The sequence below is a fragment of the Leptonychotes weddellii genome, chromosome 9 (genome assembly GCF_054177405.1).
Source record: "Leptonychotes weddellii isolate Sample4059 chromosome 9, ASM5417740v2, whole genome shotgun sequence".
Taxonomy (NCBI): domain Eukaryota; kingdom Metazoa; phylum Chordata; class Mammalia; order Carnivora; family Phocidae; genus Leptonychotes; species Leptonychotes weddellii.
Window position 1 is genome coordinate 111,707,707 of NC_138377.1, and position 19,945 is coordinate 111,727,651.

Genomic DNA, 19,945 nt, shown 5'->3' on the forward strand with positions numbered 1-19,945 from the left:
TTTCTTTCATGAGTATTTTATAGTTTTCTGAGTACAGATCCTTTGTCTCTTTGGTTAGATTTATTCCTAGGTATCTTATGGTTTTGGGTGCAATTGTAAATGGGATTGACTCCTTAATTTCTGGAAGAGGGAGAGTCTTAAGCAGACTCTGCACTGAGTGTGGAGCCCAGTGAGGGGCCTGATCCCACAACCCTGAGATCATGACCTGAGCTGAAACCAAGAGTCAGACGCTTAACTAACTGAGCCACCCAGGTGCCCCCAGTTTCATTCTTCTGCATGTTGCTGTCCAGTTTTCCCAACACCATTTGTTGAAGAGACTGTCTTTCTTCCGTTAGATATTCTTTCCTGCTTTGTTGAAGAACAATTGACCATGTAGTTGTGGGTTTATTTCTGGGTTTTCTGTTCTGTTCCATTGATCCATGTGTCTATTTTTGTGCCAATACCATACTGTTTTGATTACTACAGCTTTATAATATGACTTGAAGTCTGAAATTGTGATGCCTCCAGCTTTGCTTTTCTTTTCAAGAATGCTTTGGCTATTTGGAGTCTTTTGTGGTTTCATACAAATTTTAGGATTGTTCTTTTTCTGTGAAAAATGCTGTGGTATTTTGATAGGGATTGCATTAAATGTGCAGATTGCTTTGGGCAGTATAGACATTTTAACAATATTTGTTCTTCCAATCATGAGCATGGAATGTCTTTCCATTTCTTTGTGTTGTCTTCAGTTTCTTTCATCAGTATTCTATAGTTTTCAAGTACAAGTCTTTGACCTCTTTATTTAGGTTTATCCCTTGATATCTTATTATTTTTGGTGCAATTGTGAATGGGACTGTTTCCTTCATTTCTTCTTCTGTGGCTTCATTATTGGTGTATAGAAATGCAATGGATTTCTGTACATTGATTTTGTATCCTGAAACTTTACTGAATTCATCAGTTCTAGCAGTTTTTTGATGGAATCTTTGGGTTTTCTATATACAGTATCATATCATCTGCACATAGTGAAGGTTTTACTTCTTCCTTACTTATTTGGATGCCTTTTATTTCTTTTTGTTGTCTCATTGCCCGTGGCTAGGACTTCCAGTACTGTGTTGAATAAAAGTGGTGATAGTGAACATCCTTGTCGTTTTCCTGACTTTGGGGAAAAGCTCTCAGTTTTTCTCCATTAGTGATGATGCTAGTTGTGGGTTTTTCATATATGGCCTTTATTATGTTGAGCTGTATTCCCTCTAAACCTACTTTATTGATGATTTTTATCATGAGTAGATGTTATACTTTGTCACATGTTTTTTCTGAATCTACTGAAATTATCATCTGGTTCTTATCCTTTCTCTTAAAGATGTGATGTATCAACTTGATTGATTTGTGAATATTGAACCACCCTTGCAGCTCAGAAATAAATCCTACTTGATTGTGGTGAATGATTTTTTAATGTGTTGTTGGATTTGGTTTGCTAGTATTTTGTTGAGGATTTTTGCATCTATGTTCATCAGGGATATTGGCCTGTAGTTCTCTTTTTTTAGTGGAGTCTTCTGTCTTGTTTTGGTATCAGGGCAATGCTGGCCTCAGAGAATGAATTTGGAAGTTTTCCTTCCTTTTGGAATAGTTTGAGAAGAATAGGTATTAACTGTTCTTTAAATGTTTGGTAGAATTCTCCTGTGAAGCCATCTGGTCCTGGACTTTTGTTTGTTGGGAGTTTTTTGATTACCAATTCAGTTTCATTGCTGGTTATGGGTCTGTTCAAATTTTCTATTTCTTCCTATTTCAGTTTCAGTAGTTTATATGTTTCTAGGAATTTATCCATTTCTTCTAGGTTGTCCAGTTTGTTGGCATATAGTTTTTCATAATATTCTCTTATAATTGTTGTATTTCTGTGGGGTTGGTTGTTATTTCTTCTCTCTCAATTGTAATTTTATTTATTCAAGTCCTTTCTCTTTTTTTCTTGATAAGTCTGGCTAGAGGTTTATCAATTTTATTGATTTTTTTCAAAGAAACAGGTCCTGGTTTCATTGATTTGTTCTGTTGTTTTTTTAGTTTCTGCATCATTTATTTCTGCTCTCATCTTGTTTCCGTCCTTCTGCTGGTTTTAAGTTTTATTTGTTGTTCTTTTTGTAGCTCCTTTAGGTGTAAGATTAGGTTATTTGTAACTGGCCTTTTTCCTTTGGCATACTTTTTTTAAGGTTCATCCATGCTTTAACATGTATCAGTACTTCCTTTTAATGATTGAGCAATATTCCATTGTATGGATATACCAGATTTTATTTACTCGTTGCTCAGAATGTACATTCCTTCAGAATGACATTTGGGTTGTTTGGGCTTTTTGACTCTTATGAATAGTACTGTTATGAACATTGTGTACAAGTTTTTATGTAGATACATGTCTTCATTTTGGGGGACATATACATAGGAGTGGAATTAATGGGTCATACTATAATTCTGTGTTTAAACTTTTGAGGAACTGCTACTATTTTCCAAAGTAGCTGCACCATTTTATATTCCCATCAGCAGTACATAAGGGTTCCAGTTTTCCCACATCCTTGCCAACACTTGTTACTATCTTTCTTTATCATTATTTCAGCCACTGTTCTAGTGGGTATGAAGTAGTATCTCACTGTAGTTTTGATGTGCATCTCCTTGATGATTAATGATGATGAACATCTTCTTATGTGCTTATTGACCGTTTGTATATCTTCTTTGGAGAAATGACTACTTAGAAACTTTGCTCATATTTAAATTGCATTGTCTTTTTATTTTGTTGCAAGAGTTGTTTATATATTCTGGATGCAAGTCCCTCATTAGAAATATGATTGGTAAAAATTTTCCATAAAACATTTTTTAAACTTCCTAACTAATACTATTTTTGAAGATGAGTGGTCAATTAAATCTGACATGACACCACTCAACCACTAAAAGTGATGTGATAGCATTCATTGCCACACTTTGTTATAAGATTAAGTGAAAGAAGCAGGTTCTAAAACATTATGATCCATTTAAAAAAATATTCATAGAAAATCATCTCGAAGTGTATATATCAAGGTGTACAGCACTCATCTTTGGTTGTTGCAATTATATATATATATATATAATTTTTCTGTATCTTTTTTTTAATGATGAATATGTATTATTCCTATAATAAATTATTCTCAAATTCTTTAAAAGCTCAGCTGGCACATGAGTTTGACTGATTATGCTTATTATTTGGACTTTCCAAAATCTTATGTGGTGAGTGTGAAACCACAGTGGAGCCCATTTCAAAAGAAGAACAACCTGAAGCTGTAGCGCTCAGTTCCATATAGACTAGTGGTTGGGAGGGGAAGGGGTAAAAGGTATGATGACGTATAGGCACTTAATACCAATCTGTATGACTTGCCTCAGTTTGCAAATCACTTCAGACATCTTCCTTGGTTCTACAACAACTGTATTGGACACCAAGGGTCAGAGACATTATGCTTTTGCCCAAGGCTGTACAGTCTTGTCTGTAAGGATGCTCCAACTACAGTTTGGGGGGCATCTGGGTAGCTCATTCGGTTGAGCATCTGACTCATGAGATTGAGCCCTGCATCAGCCTCCACACTGGGCATGGAGCCTGCTAGAATTTTCTCTCTGTGTCTCCCTTTGTGGCTTGCACTCTCTCTCTCCTAAAAACAAAAAAACCTACAGTTTGGGTTTTCTACTCCTGCTGCAATACTTGTAACTGATGGTCCTGCCTCTCATCCTGGGTTCTTTTTATAAAATTGTCTCCAAGGGTCAGGTATCTGAAGGATGACTTTCTGATACCTGAAAAGGTATGTTAACCTGGAGCAATATGCCATGCTTTTGGCTAAGAGTACGTAAATGGCTACAAGTTGTCCCTGTTCTCCACCATTACAAACTCAAATGCTTTTCTTTCATGCTCTATCTCAGGAAAGGAACAATTGTTATTATATGAATTAACTTATGTCTTGTTATTGTTTACTTTTTTTCATTTATAAGCTTGATTACTAAGCTTTGAATATTGCTTTCTTTTAAAGCTGTTGCTCAAATGAAGTCATCTTGACATTTATATTTGCTTTATTACCTTTCTATGATTTTTACAGCCTTGCAGACAAAAGACCTGTTATTTCCTTGGCACAGGCTTCATCATTTCTGTATATGAGAAAGGAAGATGATTTTTTTTTCCTTTGCTCAAATATTTGTGGCATTATTGGAGTTCTCTAGGCTAAATTAGATGGAGAAAAATCTGAAGTCATTTTGAAAGTATGTAGCTTTCTCTAGATTCTAAAGCAGAGGTTAGCAAACTTCTTCTGTAAAGGCTCAGACAATAAATATTTCAGACTTTGTAAGTGTCTGTTGCAACTACTCAACTCTGCCATTGTGGTGCAAAGGCAGCCAGAGACAATTCGTAAACAGGTGGGCGTGGCTGTGTGCTAATAAAACTTTATTTACAAAAATAGACAGTGAGCATATTTAGCGTACAGGCCATGGTTTGCCGACTCCTGTTTTCAATTGTTCTGAAACATTTGTCTACCAGGAATCTAATTTTTTGCCTGAATGATTTGTTATCAGCCATATGTTTCTTTTTTTTTTTTTTAAAGATTTATTTATTTATTTGAGAGAGCGAGAATGAGAGAGAGTACATGAGAGGTGGGAGGGTCAGAGGGAGAAGCAGGCTCCTCGCTGAGCAGGGAGCCCGATGCGGGACTCGATCCCGGGACTCCAGGATCATGACCTGAGCCGAAGGCAGTTGCTTTAACCAACTGAGCCACCCAGGCGCCCCTCAGCCATATGTTTCAAAGCCTCTTTCTATCACCCAAGATGCTAGTGGATTTTCTCTTCAAAAATAAAATATGATACTTACAAAGCTAATTATTACTCACAACATCCAAAGCTCCGTAAGAATCAGAAAGCAAGTCTGGTATTACTCAGTCACCTATTTATCTCTTCCTTTCTAAGATGAAGAGTTGCTGCAAGCTGCAACCTGGACCCTATTTGGTCCAGGAACATATCCCTGACCGCTTCCCATGTTTTAAACCTCTTTCCAATTAGAGAAGGTATCCCAGTTCATAAGCTATCCAGTCAGGATTTTATTTCACTGTGGCCATCTGAACCACAGATCTGAAGAGCATCTTTACTTCTATCAATCAATTTCTTTGAAATTTATTAGAGAACAAAAATGGTTGTGAAAAAAATTCCAATGACTGAGTTGCAAGCAAGACCTATTTTTTGTGGTTTCCTAGTTACTTTCTCACATTATGTCTCCATTTACTGATGTGCAGTTGGGAATTATAAGACCTTTTTGTAGTAAAGATTCTAGAGTAAGGGGTAACATAGAAAGGGTTGGTAACGTTTCATGATGAATTTTATTTATTTATTTTTTATTTTTTTAAAGATTTTATTTATTTATTTGAGAGAGAGAGAATGAGAGACAGAGAGCATGAGAGGTAGGAGGGTCAGAGGGAGAAGCAGACTCCCTGCTGAGCAGGGAGCTCGATGCGGGACTCGATCCTGGGAGTCCAGGATCATGACCTGAGCCGAAGGCAGTTGCTTAACCAACTGAGCCACCCAGGCGCCCCCATGGTGAATTTTATATATAAAGTTTTTCCATGCAAGAAAATGTTTCTGTTTCTTAACAAATATTTTAGAGAAGATTGTTTTTAAATGTCTGCTGTTATGTTTGCTGAATAAAATAAAGCGATATATTTTTTAATGTGACAGCATTTTATCCCAAAAAGTGACAAGAATCTTTTCCCACTGCCACCTTAACTTATTTTTAAATTAACATTTTTTCTGTTGTCAAAGTAATACAATTTTATAGAAAAAAAATTGGGAAATTTAGAAAGCATAAATAAGAAAAGTAAAATCACAACCAATCCCTAAAGATAACTATTGCTCACATTTTACTGTTCATTTAGATAGCTCTTGATGCATATGTGTATATATAGATTAGATGCAACATGTTCACCAGCATGAGATACTATACAAAGCATTTTTGTATTCTGCCTTTTATACTTCTACGTTGGTAAATCTGGATCAACATTAACTTTGAGGGCTATGCGGCATTCCACAGTATAGATGTACTTACTGTAATCTGCTTGATGATCTCTTATTTGTATTTTAAGTGCTTTGTACTTCTCCACTATTACAAAGAGTGCTTAGGTAAACATTCTTGTACATATCTTCTTGTCCTGCCAGAGTATCTCTTTATGATGAACTAATAAAGTGCCACTAGCAGAAATATGTGTGTACTTATGTATGTATAATTTTGACATAGAAAAGTTTATGCTCAAATTATATTCTAACAGTTAATGAGAGTGCTTTATACCCTCACCAATACTGGGAAATTTCTATAATTTCTCAACAGATCAGTTATCAGCATCTCAGCATCCTGTGTGGTTGCTATTATTGTTTGTTAAGTATTTTATGTTCTTTAAACCAATACCTATGTAGCACTTAAACTATGTGTCAGAGACTGTTCTAGGTGTTTTTATGAATATTAACTAATTTTTTTTAATATTTTATTTATTTATTTGAGAGAGAGAATGAGAGACAGAGAGCACGAGAGGGAAGCGGGTCAGAGGGAGAAGCAGACCCCCCGCTGAGCAGGGAGCCTGATGTGGGACTTGATCCCGGGACTCCAGGATCATGACCCGAGCCGAAGGCAGTCGCTTAACCAACTGAGCCACCCAGGCGCCCCGAGTATTAACTAATTTAATCTTCATTGTAACCCAATAAAGTAGGCACTGTTATTATTCTTAACTTAGAGATGAGAAAGCTGTGAAGCAACTGGAAATTCACACATCTGGTACTAGTGAAGCCAGGATTCAAAACTTCCTCGTTATTCTAAGGTCTTTCCACTTGATCATCATGCCCTGCTGCCTCTTCGGAGGAAACAAAAACTTAGCTGGCTAGGAAGTGAACCTGGACAACAGGGGTCAGAGAGCCAAATCCTAACCACCAGATCTATATATTTTCCCACCTATATGTTTTCTAATTATTTAAAAAATAATCTCTTTGATTTTTTTTTTTTTTAGGATATATCAAAGTCAGAAGAAACCAAAAGAAGCTCTGCCCCACTACCAAGAGGCTTTAGAATATACTGAGATCAGTAGAGGTGAAAAAAGTTTTGAGTGTGTACCAATATTGAGGGAATTAGCAGGTGTTGAGCAAGCCCTGGGACTTCACGACGCATCTATCAACCATTTTCTACAGGTAAGCTGCAATATGCTGGCCACCAAAGCTCTTCTGGACCCAGTGCTTTTCATAGATACAAGTGGAATAGCAGCTCTGAGAATGCCCGGTTTTGTTATCTGCTCTGGATAAGAACAGTTGGCCTGGAGTAGATGTTCAATAAACATCTTCATATAGATGTCTGAGTGGATGAGTATGGGATAGGGTCCTCTGTTACCAGGTGCATGGTCCTCAGATAGCCCAAGACTCCCTGAAGACAGCTTTTCTCATATTAGTGGCATGATTCAAGTCTTATTTTCTGAAGTTCTTTATCTTTTCATGTTTATCCATTTAGAGCTTATGTTATTAAACTGATTAGGGTTCTTTTCTACTATACTCTAAAATGTTCACTTGAAGCCACTTGGAGTTGTCATTTGTTAGCTGCTGATCTACTTTATCATCATAGGAGTCCTATGTGAGTGTGTCAGTCAGGGTTCTCCCGAGAGACGGAAGCAATAGGATATATAGAGAGAAAGAGAGAGAGGGATTGATTTTAGGGAATTGGCTGACACAGCTGTGGGGCACACAAGCCTGAAATCCATAGGGTAGGCAGGCCAGCTGAAAACTCAGGCAGGATCTTTGCGTTATAGTCTGTAGACAGAATTCCTTCTTCTCCAGGAAACCTCGGCTTTTTGCTCTTTAGGCCTTCAACTGATTGGCTAAGGCTCACTCACATCACTGAGGGCAATCTCTTTTACTCCAAGTCTGATTGTAAATGGTAATCACATCTACAAAATGCATTCACAGAAACATCTAGACTAGTGTTTGACCTAAAAACCGGGCACCATGGCCTCGCCAAGATGACACATAAGATTAACCATCACAGTGAGTTCAATGTTTTTGTATTGCAGCATCTGCTAAGAGCACATTTTAAATTGTTTTGTCTGAATTTTTCCCTGTTAAAATTGTAAAATATAAATTGAACTCATTTTTGTTATTTCAAATGAGACGAAATGACATGGGACTAAGAGTTCTGGATTGCTCTTTCTTTTTTTTTTTTTAAGATTTTTTTTAATTTATTTGACAGAGACATAGTGAGAGAGGGAACACAAGAAGGGGGAGCGGGAGAGGGAGAAGCAGGCTTCCCGCCGAGCAGGGAGCCCAGTGCAGGGCTCGATCCCAGGACCTTGGGACCATGACCTGAGCCGAAGGCAGACGCTTAACGACTGAGCCACGCAGCCGCCCCCGGATTGCTCTTTTCTTTTTAAAATTGTCGGACCATGTATACGCCCATGCACAGTTTTTAGAATGTCCTATTCTGTCACTCTATCTGGATTATCTCTCTTAATTACTATCACCCTGTGACACAGTATTATGTCCACTTTATAGATAAGGAAGTCAAGAATTAGAAAGGTTGAGTGATATGCCCAGGACTACCATCGTTGCCAATAAATGGCATAGCCCAAATTCAAACCCAGTTGTTTTTAGAAAGATTTTTCTAGCTGGTATGTAAGAGAATGGACCAGGGAAAATGTGCCAACAGTGGAAGTAGGGAGACCAGTTAGGAGACTACTGAAGTAGCAAAGGCTAAAGATGATGGTGCCTTGGACAAGCATGATGATAGTAAGGATGAAGCAAAGCAGATGGGTAGAATTGATGACGTATGGAGATAGATTGGATGTGGGGAAAAGAGGGAATGGGGAAGAATCAATGATGACTCCTGGGTTTCTGGTCTGAACAACTGTGTGGATGTTTGTGCCAGGTACAGTGGTGGTTGGGGAGCAGGTGTTGACGGGTGATGGAGAGCTGGTGAGCTCAGGTGTCGATGGCGGGTCTGAGATGCCCATACAGGGGGAAATGTCAGATAATCAGGACTAGAGCTCAGAAAAAGGTCAGGAAGTCATCTACTTATACGCAGTGGTTGCCTTAGGAGAAGATGAGATCACCGGGGGGGTTTATGGAGTGAGAAGATAAAAGGACATGACAGAGCCTTAAGTAACTTCAGTGTTCATTGGTCAAGTCAAGAAGGGTAACCTGGCAAAGAGAGCAGAGAAGAATTTGGCAGAAAAACATGAGTAAAAGTGAAAGTGGTATCTTCTGTGTCTTTTGATACCTATTGCTGTTATGAAGGACACAGAGCTGTTGGGAGAATAAATGAATGAATATTCATAAAGTGCTTAGCACAGTGCCTGATACATAGTGCTACACAGGATTTTAAAAATTCCCCTCTTTCCTTTCCTTTTTCTTTTTCTTTCCTTGATGACTTGGTCAAGGGAAACATTGGGGCAGTGAAGAGGCAGAAACCAGATTGTGTGGTGAGTGAGATGTGAGGAAGCAAAGGTAATAAACATAGGTACCTATTCTTTTTAATTTTTTAATTTAAATTCAATTTTTAACACATAGTATATTATTAGTTTCTGGGGTAGAATTTAGTGATTCATCAGTTGCATGTAACACCCAGTACTCATTACAACACATGTCCTCCTTAATGCCCATCACCCAGTTACCCCATCCCCCCAGCCACCTCCCCTCCATCAACCCTCAGTTTGTTTCCTAGAGTTCAGAGTCTCTTATGGTTTGTCTCCCTCTCTGTTTTTATCTTATTTTTTCTTCCCTTCCCCTATGTTCATCTGTTTTGTTTCTTAAATTCCACAGATCAGTGAACTCATATGGTATTTGTCTTTCTCTGATTGACGTATTTCACTTAGCCTAATACCTTCTAGTTCCAACCATATCGTTGCAAATGGCAAGATTTCATTCTTTTTGATGGCTGAGTAATATTCCATTGTATAAATACCCTACATCTTCTTTATCCATTCATCTGTTGATGGACATCTGGTCTCTGTCCATGGTTTGGCTATTGTGGACATTGCTGCTATAAACACTGAGGTTCAGGTTCACCTTTGAATCACTATTTTTGTATCCTTTGGATAAATACCCAGTAGTACAATTGCTGGGTCATAGGGTAGCTCTATTTTTAACTTTGAGGAAACCCCATACTGTTTTCCAGAGTGGCTGCATCAGTTTCCAACACCACCAACAGTGTTAAGAGGGTTCCCCTTTCTCCACATCCTCAGTTGTTTCCTGAGTTTTTAATTATAGATACCTATTTCACAAAGTACTAAGAGGTGAGGAAGATCAGCCCAGGCAGAGGGAAGAGCATGTGCAAAAGTCTGAAAGTGAGATGTAGCTCCACTTCAGGGAACCAAACCAAGTTCCCTCTGCCTGGGCAGTGGGGATGGTGAAGGTGGTAGTTTGGTATCATTCAAGTAGGGTGTTGAAAGTCATGCTAAGGAATTCGAGCTTCATCCTAAGGGCAGTTAAGGGTTTTCAAGCAGGGAGACTGACATCATGAGATTATCAGTCTAGAAGGGTCGCTCTGTAGTATGGAGAATGGACTGGATGACAGAGAAGTAATCAGGGAGGTATTAGGAGACGGCCGCAGCAGACCAGGTAGGGGATGATGACACCTGGACTCAGGTGTTGTCACGGGGATAAAGAACGTGGACAGACTTGAGAGATGCATAGAGAGTAGAAACAGTGGGTTTAGGAGTTGGGGGAGTGAAGGAGGCAGAGTCGTCCAGCGTTGGGCCAGGTTTCTGCCTAAGGTCACTGTGTAGCTGGTGGGACCATTTACTGAGTGCGGGAACTCAGTGGGCTTGCCATGTTTTGTTAGTATCCACAATTCTGAATATTCTTATACAAAATGCTTTTTTCTTTGATTATTTGCTAGTATAAATTTTCAGACATTAAACCACTAGCAAGAAAGATGTGAATATTTTATAGTTCTTGATTCGGGTTGACATTCTGCCAAAGGGTTATTTTGACTTACCTTGCCACCAGAAGTTGGTTTGTCTTTGTTCTTAACTGAACCAGTTTCATGCCAACCTTGCCAACTCTTTTACACTATTTTTTACTCCCATGTTATAGAATATAATCTCAAATTTAATTAAAAATTTTTCCTTAGTCTGGTTTTCCTAAATGTTTCCTGACGATATCCAGTTCTGCCCTTAAAATCTCCGTGCAATCTTTGCTGTACCAGTTTCTAAAGTTCAAAGAAAGGCATCAAGTGGTAATATGCTCAGAGTCCCCCCAGGGAGGGTCATTACCCATAACAAAATCCACTGAAATGAAAGATAGGTGGCTTCTAAGACCCAACAGTATCCATTCCAAAGATTTGAATTTGGTTTAGAGAAGCATTTCCCAAACTGTGTTCCACAGAATATTAGCATCTCACAAGAATTCATAGGTCTTCCTAGAAAAGGTGTTTGTGATTAAATAAATTTGGAAACTATTAAGTTAAAACTAAACACATGTCTCTAACACAGGGTTTTACAGTGCATTTAAAATGCCAGTGTGGATTGAGAATCAGGAGATGGATCAAATACATCTGTGAGACACTAGTGTTCCCTGGGCCATAGTTTAGGAAACACTGGCTTAGAGAAAGAAATTGGAATTTCTAAAAGCAGGGATCATCAAAGGGATTCTACCTTCCAGTGTATTAGGCCTTATCACACCTAGGAGCCCTTGGTGCTATGTGAATGGAAAATGGGTTAAGTAGTGCCTCTTGTTTGTAGGCACAGATTCACATTTTTTTTTAAAGATCTATTTATTTATTTGATAGAGTAGGGGAGGGGAGTGTAGGGGGAGAGGGAGAGAATCTTAAGCAGATTCTCTGCTGATCGTGGAGCCTGATGCCAGGCTCAATCTCGTGACCCTGAGCTGAAACCAAGAGTTGGACACTTAACCAACTGAGCCACCCAGGCGCCCCCCCCTCCCAGATCCACCATTTTAAAGTATTTTGCCACATTCGTTCTCCCTATCTGTCTATATAGACATACACATACACATGCACTTATATATATGCACAGACTGGTAACCATTTACATTTTTTAATCATCTGAAAGTATTTGAGTATACCGTAACCTTCTATCTCTGATTACTTAACAAAGATAGTCTCGTAGGTAATCACAATACAGTTATCAAATTCAGAAATGTTCACATTGGTAGAGGCCATATTCTATTTTGTCAGTTGTCCCATACTGTCCTTTATGACAATTTTTTTCCCCCCTCCAATACAAGATCCAGTCCAGCATCATGTGTTACCTTTAGTCATTATGCCTCTGGTCTTTAGTCTAGAACAGTTTCTCAGCTTGTCTTTGTCTCTTTTGACATTGACATTTTTTAAGACTACAGCCCAGCTGTTTTCTAGACTGTACGTCAGTTATGGTTTGGCTGATGTTTTCTCATGACTAGATTTGGACAATGCATGCCCAGCTAGAATACTACAAAAGAATATTGTATTTCTTAGGGTAGTGCATCTGGAGGCCCATGATGTCCACCTGTCCTTCATTAGTGACATTACATTTATCACCCAATCATGGTGATTCCTCCCTGTATGGGAACTATTGTTCCCCTTGCAGCCAGTAAGCATTCAGTAGACAATTTTAAAACCATGTAAATATCCCATTCCTTTTTCACATTTTCTCGACGTTTAGTATGCATTGATGAATCTTTCCCAAGTGACTCTTTACAGTGATGGTTGCGGATGAGTGATTTTCCATTCTGCCATTCCATCCACGTTTACCAGTTGACATTCTACTGTTAGGAAAGTCCCTCCCTCCTCCCACCAAGTTATTTATTTGTTGTGTGTATGTTTGCTTTTTCCACCTAGCAGTATATTCTGGAAACCACTTTATAGCAGTTCATTCATCTGTACAAAAGTGTAATAATCCATTTTATGTACATACTGTGTTTTTCTCAAATCGTTTTCTGTTTGGGCATTTCAGTAAGTTCTGATATTTTGTAAATACAGATAATGTTCTAATGCATAATGTTACACACGTACATTTTTATATTACTGGAGTTGTATCTTCAGAGTAAATTCCTAGATGTGGGACTGCTCCGTCAAGGGAGCCTGTGTGGATAGTTTTGTAGGATACTGCCTTTCCTGGGCCTCCACCATTTATACTCCCACCAGCAATGTCGGAGTGTGCTGTTTCCCCAACAGCATCTTCCCAAAGAGCGAATCATCAAGCTTTTGATTTAGTTCCTATCTGAGAGGCAAGAAGTGGCATCTCAATATAGTTTTAATCTGCACAATGGAATTGCCTATCTTTTCATAGGTTCAGTGGATTTCCTTAATATATTTTTTGTGAATTTTCTTTTCATATCACTTGTCTACTTTTTAATAGAGTTTTATCTAGTTTCCCATAACAGTTAAAAGTCATTACAGGGACGCCTGGGTGGCTCAGTCGGTTAAGCGTCTGCTTTGGCTCAGGTCACGATCCCAGGGTCCTGGGATCGAGTCCCACATTGGGCTCCTTGCTTAGCAGGGAGCCTGTTTCTCCCTCTCCCTCTGTCCACCGCTCCGCCTACTTGTGCTCTCTCTCTCTCTCAAATAAATAAAATCTTTTAAAAAGATAAAAAAAATGAAAGTCATTGCATATTACACATATTGCCCCTTTCTCTGTGACATATGTCATAAATATTTTCACCCAATTTGGCATTTGCATTTTATTTTGTTCATGGTGTTTGTTTTTTTTAGATTTTATTTATTTATTTGACAGAAAGAGAGACAGTGAGAGAGGGAACACAAGCAGGGGGAGTGGCAGAGGGAGAGGGAGAAGCAGGCTTCCTGCTGAGCAGGGAGCCCGATGTGGGGCTCCATCCCAGGACCCTGGGATCATGACCTGAGCCAAAGGCAGACGCTTAATGACTGAGCCACCCAGGCGCCCCTGTTCATGGTGTTTTTATTGAGATAATTTATATACCCTAAAATTTACCCTTCTAAAGTGTACAATTTAGTAGTTTGGTCATATTCACAAAGTGGTGCAAGTATTACCACCACCGAATTGCAGAACATTTTCATCACTTCAAAAGAAACTTGCACCCAGTGTGAGTTACTCTCCCATTTCTCCTATCGCTTATCCCCTGGCAACCACCAATCTACATTCTGTCTCTATGGATTTGTCTATTACAGACATTTCATATAAATAGAATCCTATAATATGTGGCCTTTCATGTCTGACTTTTTTATCTAGCATATTGCTTTCAAAGTTCATCCATGCTTAGCAAGTATCAATACTTCATTCCTTTTAAAAAAAAAAAAAAAAAGATTGATTGATTTGAGAGAGAGACCGCACACATGAGCTGGGGGAAGGCAGAGGGAAAGGGAGAGAGAGAATCTCAAGCAGACTCCCTGCTGAGCACAGAGCCTGATGCGAGGCTCGATCCCACCCCTGAGATCATGACCTGAGCCGAAATCAAGAGTCAGATGCTTAACCAGCTAAGCCACCCAGGTGCCTCTACTTCATTCCTGTTTGATGGCTAAAGAGTATCCTTTTATACAGATAGACCACATTTGTTCATCTCTTCATCAGTTGGTGGATGCTTAGGTTGCTTCTACTCCATGGAGATTACAAATAATGCTGCTGTGAACATTCACGTACAAGTTTTTACATGGATATATGTTTTCAGTTCTCTTGGGTATAAAGCTGGTAGTGGAGTTGCTGAGTTATGTGGTAACACAATATTTAACTTTTTGAGGAACTGCCCAGCTGTTTTCCAGAGCAGCCTCAGCATCTGATATTCCCACCAGCAATGCCTGAGAGTTCTACCTTTTTCACAACCTCACCAACACACATTAGTATCTGTCCCTTTTATTTCAACCATTCTAGTGAATGTGGAGTGGTGTTCCACTGTGCTTTTGATTTGAATTTCTCTATTGACTCATGATGTTCTGCCTCTGTGTATATACATGTGACCATGTGTCCATCTTTGGAGAAATGTCTATTCAAATCCTTTGCCCATTTTTTAAATAGGGTTATTTGTCTTTTTATTGTTGACTTATAAGAGTCCTTCATATGGGATATTAGATACTAGACCCTTATCAGATACATGATGTGTAAATATTTTCTCCCATCCTGTGGGTTGTCTTCTCACTTTCTTGATCACATCTTCTGAAGCACAAAAGTTTTTTTTTTTTTAAATTGAAGTCCAATTTATCCTTTTTTTCTTTTGTTGCTTGTGCTTTCAGCCTCATGTCTAAGAAACCATTGCTTAATCCAAGTTCATGAAGGCTTGTATCTGTTTCCTTCTAAAAGTTTTATAGTTTTAGTTTTTACATTTAAGTCTTGGATTCATTTTGAGTTAATTTTTTATAGGATGTAATGTAGGGCTCCAACTTCATTCTTTTGCATGTGAATATCCAGTTGTCCCAGAACAATTTATTAAAAGGACTATCTTTTCACCACTGAATTACCTTGGGACCTGTGTCAAAATCAATTGACCATAAATGTAAGGGTTTGCTTTTGGATTTTTGATTCTATTCCATTGGTCCATATGTCTGTCCTTATGCCAGCACCACACTCTCAATTAATGTTGTTTTGTGGTAAGTTTATGGTTATTATAAATAATACTACTATGAACATTCATGTACAAGTTTTATGGTAAGTTCTGAAATCCGTAAGTGTGACATCTCCAACTTCTTTATTCTTTTTTAAGATTGTTTTGGCTATTCTGGCTTCCTTACATTTTTATATGAATTTTAGGTTAAGCTTATCAATTTCTGGAAAAAAAAAACAATGAGTCTCTATTTCAACTGGAAAGTATTGATATCATCACAATATTAAGGCTTTCAATACATGAACATAAGATATCTTTATTTATTTAGTTCTTCCCTAGTTTCTTTCAACTATGTTTTGTAGTATAAGTTCTATACTCTTTTTGGGATATTTATTCCCAGGTATTTTGTTCTTTTGATACTCTTAGAAACAGAAGTGGTTTTTTTTTTCTCTTAATTTCCTCTCCCTACTGTTCATTTCTAGTGTGTAGAAATACAAATGGTAGGTTTACCTTGCATGCTGCAACCCTGCTGAACTCATTCATTAGCTCTAATATCTTTTTTTGTAGATTTCATAATGCTTTTTTGCCATGCAAAAGCTTTCACATTTTCAACATTTCCTTTCACTATGTTTGGATTTTGAATCATTTAGAAGGATTTCTCTGTATTAGAGTTACAGAGTAATTCACTCATTTCTATAATACTTGTAACGTTTAATCGGTGACTTTTATTGTTATTTATTCTTGAGTTTAATAAAGATTGGAGAGTGTTTAAATAAATACTTACCATTTATTTTTAAAGAGATAGCTTTGTGAAGTTGAAATAGCATTGGGTGTGAAGTCACAAAATCTGAGTGGGAGTCCAGATTCTTCTCTTTGTCTGCGGTTTGATTATACAAGTCATTTAACCTCTCCGAAAAAAAAACAAAAAAAGAACAGTCCTACAAAAGGCCCTATCCATTTCAGAACTGCACCAGGGTTCAAAATGGAAAGTGCTTTGTGAACCGTTAGGCATGTTGCCAGGGTAAGCTCCTCTTATTCATTAACAGTAATTATTAAACATTTATCAAGGCCCCTCTTTTCTGTCAGAGATTTACCTAGATACAGAAAGATACGGTGTGGCTGCAGCTCTGCATGGGACCCTTGCCTAAAAGCCATTTAGTAAGTACCCACAAAGAAAAGGGGTTTTGTTATTTCCCCCTCTAGTTTTTCCACTCTTCATTCCTTTGGAGTGAGAGAAATGCCCAGAGAGAAAGGACCTTTTATTTTCTGTAGAATGTTGACAAGTTCCTAAAGTATTTTAGGAACTAAGCCACTCAAGTGGAGAAAAATACCAAGCCCCACGAGCCCACCACCTGGGGAAGGCGGTGGTCCCAGGGGCCGGTGACCGGACTGCTCTGGGCCCCATTGGTCCCCCTGGGGTCTGCGAGACAGCCTGCAGGCATGATTGTTTAAACTATTCGTGGCAGATTTGGGCAAGAGACCCGTGTTTGCCCATTAAAAGAAAACTCACAGGATCTCATTTCTGTGAGGATGTTCATGGGTGTGTGTGTTCAGGGGGGATAAATTAATGCCCCACGAGCTTCAGCTTCAGCTTTTTGACATCTCTGACAGTTGAATTGCCTATCTTTCTATTCAGTTTTCCAGGCAGCTCTGCCTCTCAGTAGTTCCCAGATTTGGGGGCAGTTGGATTCACAGAGTATTGCGAACTAATTTATCATTCTACCATAAACTTGGAGGTCAGAAAATGTGGCTTCAGGTTCCTCTGGGCAGGTTATCAGCCTTGGCCAGGCCCAGGGGACGGCTGACAGGTGCTCACACCAGGCTTCTGCCAGCTTCAGACCACACAGCAAATGGCAATGCCTCTGATTGGTTCTGGTTCATCGCTGTGTATTTGCTGTAATGTGTTATTTATAATTTTCCAAAGCTCTGAAAATACTAGCCTTTTCTTGTTTAAAATTAGAAAAGATGCAGAATGCAATTATGATTCGTGCATTATAAAAATTTTCTAAGAATGACATAAATCCAGGTGCTATACTGTTTTTTTTTTTAAGATATTATTTATTTATTTGAGAGAATGAGAGAGAGAGAGCAGGAGAGGGGGGAGGATCAGAGGGAGAAGCAGACTCCCTGCAGAGCAGGGAGCCCGATGCGGGACTCGATCCTGGGACTCCAGGATCATGACCTGAGCCGAAGGCAGTCGCTTAACCAACTGAGCCACCCAGGCGCCCTATACTGTTTCTTTTTAAGTAACTATTTTTTTTTTTATAAAAGTGATAATGCTCTTTATACTTAAAAAATCAAGCCATGCAGAAAAATATAAAGAAATGAGTTACAAGTCATCCCAGGCCTCCCCTCCCAAGAAGTAGCATCTTTCCTCTGCATATGTGCCTGTGGGTATAGACTGAGAGACAGAAAGACGAGAAAGAAAGATTGGTGAATTTGATGGCATAAAAACAAAAAACTTCTCTGTGACAAAATATCACAAAGTCAAAAAATAAATATCAATTCCTCATATCAGATGGGTATTAAAGAGGGCACGTTCTGCATGGAGCACTGGGTGTTATGCACAAACAATGAATCATGGAACACTACATCAAAAACTAATGATGTAATGTAAGGTGATTAACGTGACAATAAAAAATTTAAAAAAAATAAATATCAAAGACAGGAGATAGAGAAAGAGTTCTTATAAAAGCTAGGTGAGGGGTGCCTGGGTGGCTCAGTTGGTTAAGCATCCGACTCCTGGTTTCAGCTCAGGTCATGATCTCAGGGTCCTGAGATGGAGCCTGTGTTGGGCTCTGCGCTCAGCGGGGAGTCTGCTTGAGATTCTCTCTCCCTCACCCTCTGCCCTTCCCGCCCATGCTCTCTCTCTCTAAAATTAATAAATAAATCTTTTTAAAAAATCTAGATGAAAAAGACAACTCAATAGAAATATAGACAAAAGGCAGGAATGATCAGTTTACAGAAGAACTACAAATAGCCATCAACCATACAAAAATAATCGTCAATGTCATCTGCTATTAAAGAAAGGCACTTTAACTGAAGAAAGGCCATTTTCAGCTGCTGTGAGCAAAATAAAAGAGTTTGAGGATGCCTCATGGTGGCAAGGGTACAAGAAAGCCAGCATCCCTACGCACTGCTGGAAGGAGTGGGGATTGGCACCACTTTGGGAGAAAGCAGTTGATATTCTCTCTCTAATTGTATAATGCACTGACCCTTGGATCAGCCAGTTCACATCTAGAAACTTACCCAACAGATAGATGTGTACACATGTGCGAAGATGTATAAGCAGTGAAACTGTGCCGCTGGCAAAAGCAAGCCTTTAGAAATTAGACATACTCTTAAAATCCATTAACAGGGGACTGGTTATGAAATGATGATATATCCATGTGGTGGAACACCATAGAAGCACTGAAAAGAATGAGATGGATGTGTATGTTCTCACTTGAAAGATGCCTGGAGTGCATTATTATTTTTAAAAAGCCAGATGTAGACCAGAATGTTTATTCAGTCAACAACTGGTCAGACCCGGCAACGTGCCAGGCACAGTGGCCCGCACTGGGACTATGATGGAGGGTCCCGCCCTCGAGGAGCAGCCTAGGGAATGACATAGGCTTTAGCTGAATAGTCACACAGATGAATGTGAAAGGCATCTGTGACATGCACAATGGGGAGAGGTACCGAGTGCTGTGAGAGCTCCCAGCAGAGCAACCTGAGACACCCCAAAGAGTGAGGAGAGGGGAGTGGGGCCCCTGTGGCAGAGCCCAGAGGGCTGGTGGCAGACAAAGCTGGGGGAGGAGGGCAGAGCAGAGTCAGGTTACGATCGCGCATGCACGTCTGTGCATCTGTGCATTTGTATGAACATGTCAGTGTTTCTAAGAGGTCACACGGGAAACCTGATAGTGATAGCTATAAGGAATCAGACTGCGAATCGGGAGAAGAGGGTGAGGCTTATAGACAGAAGGGCGAGGGCGTTTTAACTTACCACTTAGGATCTTTCAAAATTATATAATGGTATTACTCCTATAAATCTAAAAAATCCCGCTACATTTTAAGAAAACACACACTTATAACCAAGAGAGGATGAAAATCTAAGTTCCCAACATATCTATTTTGGTGCTAACCCTTACGGAGAGGAGGACCTTTTCTCCCCCAGCCCTTTGGAGGAGCTATAATTGACAACTGGAGAGCTGCCACAGAGGACTCTCTATTAAAAGAAACTGGCTTCCTCTGGGGCCCTCGGAACTGTTTTTGAATGCCCTCTACACCCAGTGACTTCCCTTTCATCTACTCCCCACCCCCACACCCACCCCCGGGGAGCCCTAGCAACATCTTTCTCTTTGCCAAGGCTCTCCCGGCTGCCCCAGGCCCCTGCGGCGTGGGTGGCCATGAGAGGCTTCCCTCCTGGCCAGAGACTGGAGAGGAAAGGAAGTGTCAGCCTGGAGCTGCAACATGA

The 19,945-nt window shown here is 39.3% G+C and overlaps 1 protein-coding gene across 2 annotated transcripts in view; it reads left to right on the top strand.

Moving 5' to 3' along the window:
• TTC23 (tetratricopeptide repeat domain 23) overlaps positions 1 to 19,945 on the top strand; it is a 95,256-nt gene that overhangs the window by 19,898 nt on the left and 55,413 nt on the right. For both annotated transcript variants that reach the window (XM_081831579.1, XM_031033518.2), the window contains exon 6: positions 7,008 to 7,185. In XM_081831579.1, the coding sequence (XP_081687705.1) occupies positions 7,008 to 7,185 (178 nt within the window). The remainder of the gene's footprint in view (positions 1 to 7,007; positions 7,186 to 19,945) is intronic.